The following is an 11,404-nucleotide window of genomic DNA, read 5'->3' as shown; positions in this document are numbered from 1 at the left end:
AGAATCTTCACCAACCCTACATCTGACAGAGGGCTGATATCCAGTATATATAAATAACTAAAGAAGCTGAAAAGCAGCAAACCAAGTAATCCAACTAACAAATGTGGAAACAGAACTAAACAGAGAATTCTCTGTAGAGAAATATCAAATGGCAGAGAAACATTTAAAGAAATGCTCAACGTCATTAGCCATTAAGGAAGGTATATCCTCATTCATATAGACATGTAATATAGGATGAACCTACTGAAATCTATACATCTAAAGATACTAATCAAGAGAGAGGATCCTGACTAAAATGCTCAATCCCCACCCCAAAAGGCAAAGAGGAAGGACATCAGAGGAAGAAGAAAACAGGAAACAGGCTGGGAACCTGCCACAGAGGGCCTCTAAAAGGCTCTGCCCTGCAGACTATCAAAGCAGACGCTGAGACTCATGGCTAACTAACTGTTGGGCAGTGTGCATGGAATCTTACGTAAGAAATGGGAAATAGTAAAATCTGGAGAGGACAGGAACTCCACAAGGAGAGCAACAGAACCAGAAATTTGAACACAGGGGTCTTCCCAGAGACTCATACTCCAACCAAGTACCAGGCATGGAGATAACCTAGAACCCCTGTATAGATGTAGCCCATGGCAGTTCAGTGTCCAAGTAGGTTACACAATAATGGGAAGAGGGACTGCCTCTGACATAATCTGATTGGCCTGCTCTTTGATCACCTCCCCCTGAGGGGGAGCAGCCTTACCAGTCCACAGAAGATGACAATGCAGCCACTCCTGATGTGATCTTGATAGACTAAGATCAGAAGGAAGGAGAGGAGGACCTCCCCTATCAGTGGACTTGGGGAGGGGCATGCGTGAAGAAGGGGAAGGGAGGGTGGGTTCCGGAGGGGAGGAGGGAGGAGCTTATGGGGGGATACAAAGTGAATAAACTCTAATTAATAAAAAACAAAAAGAAAAAAATCTAGGATGAACCCTCTTTCAGCTGATTCCAGAGTTTCTAAAGAAAACATTTCTCGGTGGCAATATATCTTTTTTTTTCCTTTTTATTAAAAAGTGACAGGTTCAGGTCAGAAGAAAGGGGAGGAGGACTTCCCCTATCCGTGGACTTGGAGGGGTCATGGGAGGAGATGAGGCAGGGATGGTGGGGTAGGGAAGGATTGAGGGGGGGGACTACAGCTGGGATACAAAGTGAATAAAATGTAAATAACATAAAAATTAAAATTAAAAATTGATGCCTGAAGAAAAAGACTAATCACTTTGATACTAGTCCATTTAAACTATTGAACAGTTGCTTAGATGTATCCAAAAGTCAAGATGAAACAATAACTTCATATCTAATTTTTATTAAAACTGAAATATTTTTCACCTATATTATTTAACAAAATGCTTCAAGACACAACTTATGATTGATGGTCTGTGGGAAAATAAGACCCTTTAAAAATCTATTGGTATTTAAATATAAAACTATGGGGACTGTTTGAAAAACCCAAAGTACAAAATGTAAATATATATATATATATATGTGTGTGTGTGTGTGTGTGTGTGTGTGTGCACATATATATTTGCATATATGTATATATATACATATATTTATATATACATATATATACATATGTATATATATATCCAACATATATACATATGTATATATATTTCTCTTTGTTGCAGTGATTAGACACCTGGGCATTTACCCTACAGTCAAGCCTACCATCGTATATAATTGTTTTTGAGAAGATTTCTCCATTTAAGCAAATCTGTGGTAAAGTTTAGAAAAGAATTACTTTAGTATGGTTGCATATGTCTTTAAACTCAGAAAGTAAAAGAAGGGAGATTTCTGCAGGTTCTAGGCCAACATCATCTACATAGTGAGTTCTGGGACATCTAGAAGTCATATAGAGACTTCTGTTGGGAAAAAATCATAGCATCTGCCAGTTAAGATTCGCTTAAATAAATTATGGTTCTTATAAAATAAAAAAATAAATTAATGCAGAGCTTATGTCCTATATGGAAAATCTTTCTACCATGATGTTAAATAAAAGTATGTATCAAATTATAATGCCTGATAAATTCTATATCAGAAAGTTCAAAACATTGTATTTATTTTCTAAGTAACTGGTACAGAGAACTATAGAATGATGGTGGCGATATCTCTCTCTTTCAAATGACATGTAGTCAGCAACCAGTGCCCACATCTGGTGGATCACATAGCCTGTAACTCCAGGTCACAGATGTCACTTTCAAACATGGCTGCTTCCTTCCATAAACTAAACTTACCTTCATTGTTAGGTATCAAATGTGGGTAATAAAGGTATGTTTGTGTTCCATACAAACAGATCAAACTGTAATCTAGGATGTGCCTGCATTGCAGCTAGATCATATAGACCTAGAAGGTCTTTGGTTGTGATCTCTTGCTAGGGCAGCCATGTTGCTGGGTTAAAATTCCTTTATGAACCTTCATGCTATTTCGAAGCAGAGAAGCAGAGAAGGTGTCTTTGTGTCATTTAACAGGAACACCTAACTCAGAGACTGTGTTAAGTACCTTACCAGCCAGCTATGCTTTGTTTGTTTGTTTGTTTTTCAAGTTAATTGCCCTAACTCCCTATCCTCCAACATGAAAGAAATTTAACTTTCTTACTACCAGGCTGTTTATATAAATATAAATAAAGAGACATGATAGGTTGAAAGAAAAAAAGTTACCCATAGAGGACAGTAGTTGGTGGTGCTTTCTGGAATAGTAGTGGACATTTTAGCACATAGAGCCTTGCTGGAGGAAGTGCATTGCTGAGGGTGTTCTTTGAGAGTTTATAGACTCTCTCTACTTTCCAGTTCATTTTTTTCTTCCTCCTGTTTGGGTTGAAAATGTGGTATCTCAGCTTCCAGCTCTTGCCTCCATGCTGCCACTTGCTGCCATACCTCTCCACCATGATAGACTCTTCACTCTAGAACTGTAAACCCAAATAAATTGGTTCCCAAAGTTGCTTTTGATTGTGCTTTTTTAGTACAGTAACAAAAAGGAATGAACAGCACATTTCTAACTATATTGTATGACTTATACAATTATAAAATCAAACTATATCACAGTTTCACATATGTGATAATGCGATACTTCCTGTTTCTTCTACTATCTGTTTTCTCATACAGCTAATGAACTTGCAGATCTCTTTTAGTGACCTATAAGCTTCTCCTTATGCCCTCTCTGATGCCCTCAGATCCCCAGATTTCCAACACATGTATTCAACTTTAATATCTAAAAACACTACAAAAAGGATAATGCTTTAATGTGTGTGGACTTTGCTTATTACAATAGATAAGTTTCTTGTATTATAAATAACACCCTAGAGATATAAATGGAAGAGTGTATATATGACATTCTCTCCCACTCTGTAAGGACTCCACAACTCACTACAAACTGCCAAGATCCATCAATACCAAGCCTAGAGAAGAATATCAATAGTTCCTTTTGCTTCCAGATTAAAAGGAACAATACTACAGGTTATTTAATAGATTTCATGCCAAAGCTGTTGAGGTAAATAGATAAATAAAATGAGGGAAAGAGGAGCACATAGGCCAAAGTCATGTGTTATTTTTATCTGCACAATTAACTATTTAATCTTATATCTCTAACTTTTAGTACACTAACTCAATTGTCCTCATCTCACTAATGCAATGCAACTAAAAAGAAATTTTTATCTTCCATTCTGCACTTTCCTTGAGGTTTTCTGGATTAAGACATTTGGAACTATTTTCAGAACTGAGACAGTGTCTCCCCCAGTCCTGTCACCTTCATAAAAACGGTTTTACTCCATCAGTCATGGAGTAAACTATGCTCAGAGATGATAATAAGAGAATTATTCCTAATTTATATATATATATATATTTCATAGAAAGTTTAAAATGTGTTAAATAATTTGAGTTTCATACATGCTTTTGAAAGAGCTAAGTTATCCTTCCTGCTCACGATCTCTGGACTTTGTAATCAAACACTAGGGTATATATTTGTCTCTACACATCTGTCATAATATGGTTGGTATTTCCATCATATCTTCCCCATCTTCACCTGGATGAATTCTATGGTGCTGGCCACTTTGCTACCATCTGAGGTTCTGCAAATGAAAATCAATAAAATACTGAGAAAAGTATCTCACTCTCTTGTAACACATCCAGAACACGTTTATTTATTAAAAACATACATTATTAATTATTTTTAAATACAACTGCTTAATACATAGCAAATCATATTGCTATCTTTGATATGATTTTCATGAATTCATGAGCTAGGACCTTGGATTGGAATGTGAAGAAGAACCTCCAAAAGACTCTCAGGAGCACTGTTGGGTCAAAGAACACAATGCAAGACATCAAAACTCTACATTATATTATAAGTCATGTGTTATAAACACAAACCTCTACAAAAGCATAAATTCCTGCCCTTAATTAATCCCAGCTTCGTGAGATTCTATTACAGAAGTAATGCTGAGTAGAAGAGAAAAGACAAAGCTGTGTGCTGTGGTAAGGCTGGGCTACTGGCTCCAAAACCTGACTCTGTTTCTATTCTTTGATATTTCTTCTTTTTATTTTTTCATTTATTGAAAATATATTTTCTTACATAATATATCATAATTCTGGTTTTCCTTCCCTCTACTCCTCTGAGATCCTCCCCTTCCATCCAAATCTACTCCCTTTCTATCTCTCATTAGAAAATAAAACACACTTCCGAGGGATAAAAATAAAATAATAAAATAAAACAAAAATTAACTTATCAGAATTGGACAACACAAATAAACAGAAGGAAAAGAGGCAGCTCCCCACCCCCCAAAAGTATAAAAGACACAGAAACCCACTCATTTACACGAAAATTCTATTGAAACCCTAATCTGGAAGCCACAATATATACACAGAGGACCTGGTGAAGAACAAGAAAGGCCCTGGCCCTGTGCATGTTCCTTCAGTCTCTGTGAGTTCATAGGAACTTTAATTATGTTGATTTAGAGGGTCTGATTTTGTTGGTGTCTTCTCCCCTCTCCAGCTCTTACATTTTTTCTCCCTATGACAATGCAGAGTTCCCTGAACCCTGGGGCAGAGAGGTGAGGATTTGATGAACATATCTCTGTTAGGCCTTAGTCTTCCAAAGTCTTTCACTCTCTGCATATTGTTGTGCCATTGGTCTCTGTATTTGTTCCTACATGCTGCAGGAGTAAGCTTTTCTGATAGCAGCTGAACACGCTACTTATCTATGAGTGTAATGGGGTGTCATTAGGAGTCATTTATTGCTACATTTTGTTTTGGTTTGTTTGTGTTATTTTAGAACACTTGTACTTGGTTGTACCCTAGGCCCTTGGGCTATCTAGTCTCATGTTCTTGCCCACCTAAACTGTCGAGTACGGTTTCCATCTTATAGAGAGACATGGACTTAAGACAAACCAGCTATAGGGAGTAACTTCCACAAGATGGTTTGCTTCATAGTAGTGTTGTTTGGCATAAGATAGCTTTTGCAATGTCTTTTGGGCCCAAGATTTCTTATCTTCTCTATCTTATATTTGTTCTATCTTCCGTTCTCCTGGTACTCTTTTCTGGGACCCTGCACTGAACAATAACCAGTGTGTCCTGATCATGCTCCTGCGCAGTTTCCTGAACTTTATGCAATAGAAACTTTTAAATTATAAGAAATTAATGAAATACTGAGATAATATTTTTTAAATAATAAAAGTTTATGAACAACAAAGTTAAAGAAAAGATAAAGAAGACCCAAGTGTACTTACATAACAAATGAATAGAAGGAAAGGAGAAGTGGGGTGGTTCATTTAAAGAGTTTATTTAAGAAAAAAAAATCCCTAGAGCTGCATGACACACGGTGTTTGACAGTAGCCTCTCCCAATCCATAGGCAACACTGATAAAATAAATAGCACTGAGCAGATGCCATCTCACATCATAAATCATCTCTTGGTCTTGTAACCTCGGCACACCTTTACAATAAGAATCATGAAATAGTAGACACTCTGAATTCTGAGCTATCTGATCCATCCACTCTTAGATAGCACCTCGCCATCTATCAGGGGATAACAAAATTCTCTTATTTTAATGGTGGGTGGGCACATCCAGGAATCCCCTTGTTTTCCTAACTCTCCAAGAGTTTTGTAGTTCAAAGGAGGTGATCACAAATTCCCTTTGAAAGTGGGGTCTGGCATCTCTCCCCACACCGCACCTCCACACATGTAAGCAAAGGAAGCTGAGCAGTAACTAAAGTTAGAGAACTAGGATAACATGACTCTTGCTGGAAGTTTCTAGATTTTGGGCCCTACACATCTAATGTGAACACAAGTATTGTGGAAGAACTAATACATAGAAGTGAAGGTATCTGAGTTCTTGCTCTCTGATGATATGGTTAAAATTATAACAAGTATATCTGCATGCCCTTTTCACAGGAGACTTCTTCATAAATGCATGCCTTGAATTTTCAAGAAACTTACTCTGTATGTAAAGGAGGACCATCATTTCCTAGAGAAGATCCACTGTACCTAAATCAGGGGAGATGAGTTAACAATAATATGCTGAGTCATTACTCAACTGTAGAAAATTTTGAGTTAGTATTAGCGAGGTGAGAGTTTATGGTATCCAGAATACAAAAGAAGTTATTAAAGTTTACATAACTCCATAGTATTTGTAGGTTAGGAAGAAAATTATTTAAAAAAAAAACATCCTATTTAGAAAAATTGTAATAGTATCCATCCTAGTTATCTAAAAACATTCTAATCTCATAATGACAAACATCAATATGTTATATCTTATTTACTATAAGCAGTTTTGAAGGTCCAGCTGAATACTGACCTTTGTTACAGAAGAACAAACAAGGTGGGAATGGGAGGAATCCCAATAAATTATGATTTCATCTGAGTACACCTACATATCTATTTCCCTGTCTTCCTGCTTCAAATAAAAGGAGATCTGGGTTTCATATCCTTAAGGCTCATGAGTGTCAGCTCTTACAGGATGACTTCTTTTCAAATTCTCTGCCAGCCCCAAGCTGTTATACATCTCCTGATTGTGTGCTTACTTCTGGAGACGGCCTGTGGTGAGGACAATTGGTAAGGCTCTCCTTTTTCTTCATCTCCTTCCTAGAAATATGTTCCTACTTGAAGGGGACACATATTGGATTCTCACTGCTTGTGGCTCTAAGTTTCATGTTTCTAAACTGTGAGACAATATGTACCTTCTCAGGCCTACATTCTGATAAAAAAAATGACTAGATGACAATTAAAAGATTATGTCTAAACTGCCTAGATTATGGTATCATTATTTTTCACCAACAAAACAAGTATGAGAAGAGAGGTGAGATTGGCCTATTTGGTAAATAAGCTATAAGCAGGATATAACTCACCACTAATTCTAAACTTGATATGTAGAAGCAAAGGATTTCATATACACATCTCCCCTGGTGACATAGTGGACATCTTGACTCAAATAACAGAAAGCAAAACTAATAAATTATAGAAAAATTATCTAAATTGTAAAACAAATGCCAACATCCTTGTAAGTTCAATATGCAGGGCTCTGCTAACCACACCTGGAGCAGATTTGCTTAAACAAAAGAAAAATTGAAGAATATTTAATGTACCCTGTTCTTTTTATGCTTGTTTATTAACACAAGATTCTTTGTGATAAATCTCTTCTCTATGTTTACAACTAAAGAAAGAAAAATATCATATTCCAATTCATACAAGGAGAAATGTTATGTATTTGGTTCTATGACTTTTGAAATAAGAAATCATTGAGTTTCCAATAGCAGTACACAGAATGATGTGGGAAAGGAGAGTCTACCATACAGTAATGAATCCATGGAAATTTGGAGAGGAAAATTTTATCTGCCAAGGAAGAGCATTTCTAGAGAGGCAGAGGACTGGTCAACACAGGGAATAATATTAAGAGTATTTGAGTTGGAAATCTGACTTTTGTCATCTAGAATTTTTGATGTACTACTTCAAATCTAAAACACGGTGAGCCGAATAAAAATTATTGAGGTGAATCAATTGTTACTGTCAAGACACTTTCATTTATATAATAATTTAGCAGAATCCAGGTGTATAATATCCTTCTGCATGTTCTAGTTTTGGACAAAAGAAAGCTCTGGAGAACCTTTAGATAATTGTAAGAGGAAAACAGAAAAGTGAATGCACAAGTATAGATGGTGAAGTCATAAAGTTCCAACCGGGAATAATGACCAGAAAAGTACCTTTGCAAGCCCATCTCCCACACTCAGCTAGTGACCTCTGACTTGTATTCTATCCTCCATTTTCCTCATCCTGCTGTGTGTGTGTGTGTGTGTGTGTGTGTGTGTGTGTGTGTGTGTTGGTTAGGAACATAGAATCCTGTGGGAGAAATCACACACAGAGGCTCCTTCCCAGGTAATCAGTTGAACTTTATTAGCATCTCCCAATATTTGTTCCCGGCTCTCTCTCTGCCTCTTCATAAAGGACTTTTGTGTGAATTTGTGTTTCTGTCTTTTCTGCTGGTACAGGAACAATCTGCTTTCACTAAGTTTAAAAGTTTCTTCGATGAGCAAGTCAAATGAATTTACAGTAACGCTCACCATTACAAATAATGTGGATAAATGCATGGTGGTAAGTAAATAATTCAGAGCTACCTTGAAATAGAAGTATTATAACAAAGAACTTCCAGCAATTTACTATTGTGCTAATGCTGTGCTATTAGGTTTTTCTGTGTACATGGGTTTGAAACTCAGAGAAATTATGTTAGTTTACAATTCTATTCTAAAAGTAAAGTAATAGGGTTATGAAGGAGATTGGTGAGTGGGGGATAAGCCTCCCCACAAAGAAACAAGATGAAAATTTAGAGTAAAAAATTATGGGAAGAGTGAAGATCAGAGATAATGACAATGAATCAAAGATAAATACGACTGAGTGGCAGTGACCGGGAAACGCTATTGGTCTTATCTTCACACTGCCACTCATCATGTTACTTCACCTCATGCAGCAAAGATGGAGAGTCAAGAACATACAGGTCAACAGGCTTTGGCAGGTGTAAAAAATACAGGCATGAGGTGACTGTGCCCTGTCCCTCAGTGTGAGGGCTTACTTGTCCCCATAAGCCCAGATACAAACTGTCTCCACCTTAATTCCTGCGTCTACGTCCCACTTCAGTTGTTATAAACTTTTCAACCCACACTCGCAATTACCCTAACAATCCCTACAAACGTATCTTTTCTGTTTCTATAAGTGATACACAAAAGAAAGTTTTGAGAGCTGGAGATGTGATTCATGAGTTAAGAGCACTTGCTGCTCTTTCAGAGCAACCTGAGTGACTGACAGCCATCTATCTACTATAGATCCAGGGCATCTGACACCATCTTCTGGCCTTTGTGGATATAGAGTACACATGCACACTCACCAACATAAAATAAAAATAATAAATCTTTTTCAAATTGAATTTTAAAATCATTACAAAAAAAGAAGAGAAAGTTTTCATTATATCAGCAGCCATAATAGAAATACAACAGTCCCTGATGTTTACCTAAATAAAAATAAAGCAAGAAATACTTTTTGATCTGGTATCCAGAAGATAGCCTGAAGTTCTCTCCTTTCAGTTTTTAACATAGTACATTTCTTAACTCACATAGAAGTCATTTCTTATATCTGATGATTGGTGAAAACATTTGTATCTCTTGACTGAAAAAAAAAACATTGTCTAAATATTAGTCAGCCAAGGGACTGTTTCTATTCATACTATAAACATGTCATTATAAGACTAAAATGATTCCTTTGACTCACAAAGTATGTAGTCTTACAAACGCATACAAGGATTGCAGTTATCAATAATTTCTTCTCACAATGACAGAAAGAAAACGCAGTGTAACAAAAACTGTGTCATAAAGCAGGAAAACCAAAGTCAGAGAGTTTGGGTTATAATACATTTGCTTATTAGTCTTTTCATGTCCTAAACTTATGTCCTAAACGTAATGCAACAACAATATTCTTTGGCTTTCACATTGCTAAAATAAAGGACTAAACTCCCACAAACTGACACCCAGTGGTGGGGAGGAACAGGCAGATATGAGGAGACCATGTGAACTCCTGGGTCTGTGCTGCAGCCCTTGGCCATGTCCAGTTCTGTGGTCCTGCTGCAGCTGGATTACTGTGATGGCAGATTTGCTCATATCTATGGCTTAGGTTACCACCAAAGTCCAAACTGGTATCTGTGGTTTGGGCTGCACTAGAGTTATACATACCCAGCCCTGGAGCTCCCCTCACCAACACAACACATACACACACACATGCACACACATACACACATACACACACACACACCCACACACACACACACAGCTTCACTCCATTAGATGGTAACGTGTAATATCTGACAAGTTCTAAAAAAAATAAATTTCAGTCATTCACTATGACAAAAATCATTTGTTCTTCTTACAATGAAAGGGGGCTAAACTTGAATTTGACATAAAAATTACAAAAACCTGCTAAGCATCTAGTGTATCCTGATAACTAAGAAGAAACACTTAGTCCTTCCTTCCAATAGTGCTCTGGGAATTCCTTATTTTGTGTAATGGTTAATCCCAGGCTGCTGCCTTTGTATCAACACTAATTCACCCTTCCCTGCTTTCTTTACTCAGGTGAAAATCAGTACTGAGGACAATCCAAACATCAAGTACCTTTCAGCTCATGCATCTTACACTGCTTGCATTTGTACTGTAAACAATTACTTCTGGGACATTCAAGTCTCTGGTGAGTGGTAACATTTCCTACCTACTTATGAACATCCAATAACAGTGGATGTCAGGGTGGCTCTGAGTGGGAAGAAAAGAAACCATGCTATAGAAGGAAGAAAGAGGAGAGTGTCTGGATACTGATGAGAAACCAAATTGAAAGAAAACAAGGGGAGAGAAGACTCTGAAACTAAGAGAAGGGAGTTCACACAGTAGCTGTATCTTGCTTATAGAAACTGGAATCAGACTATGCTAAAACCAGGAAGGGGTGTGGATGAACCTACGTGGAGCTCATGATTTAACACTTCTGCTTTCCTTCCTATAGCAAATACTGTTTTACAAGGGAAGGCAGAAGTTGTTCCAGCTAAGGACATATGCCCTGATGGTGAAAACATATTCCCAGCAACTTCCTACACAGAGACTATTACACATGAAATCCTTGTAACATCGTGAACTGGAAGACAACCCCCATAGATCTGTCACCAAACTGCCCGTGGGGAACAGTGTTCCTTTCCTGTATGCATATCTATATTAACACAAACTCAGGTGAAATGAACTCTGGTAAAATATGTATGTGATAAATAAAGTTCTACAACTTCACAATGAACTATCTTCATCTTCTGCAAATTACCACTCTATCTACCCAGATAACTAAAGGTTCAACACTGTTTTCCA

General features: G+C 37.1%; 1 protein-coding gene across 1 annotated transcript; it reads left to right on the top strand.

The window, feature by feature from the left end:
* Window positions 1-6,987: 6,987 nt before the first annotated feature.
* LOC110558947 (prolactin-inducible protein homolog) lies at window positions 6,988-11,182 on the top strand. Its single transcript, XM_021654131.1, has 4 exons — window positions 6,988-7,082; window positions 8,513-8,615; window positions 10,637-10,748; window positions 11,055-11,182. Exons 1-4 carry the CDS (start codon window positions 6,988-6,990, stop codon window positions 11,180-11,182), a joined length of 438 nt encoding a protein of 145 aa, XP_021509806.1.
* Window positions 11,183-11,404: the final 222 nt, after the last annotated feature.

The sequence above is a fragment of the Meriones unguiculatus genome, chromosome 3, assembly GCF_030254825.1.
Source record: "Meriones unguiculatus strain TT.TT164.6M chromosome 3, Bangor_MerUng_6.1, whole genome shotgun sequence".
Classification (NCBI taxonomy): Eukaryota; Metazoa; Chordata; class Mammalia; order Rodentia; family Muridae; genus Meriones; species Meriones unguiculatus.
This window is presented reverse-complemented; position numbering and strand designations above follow the sequence as displayed.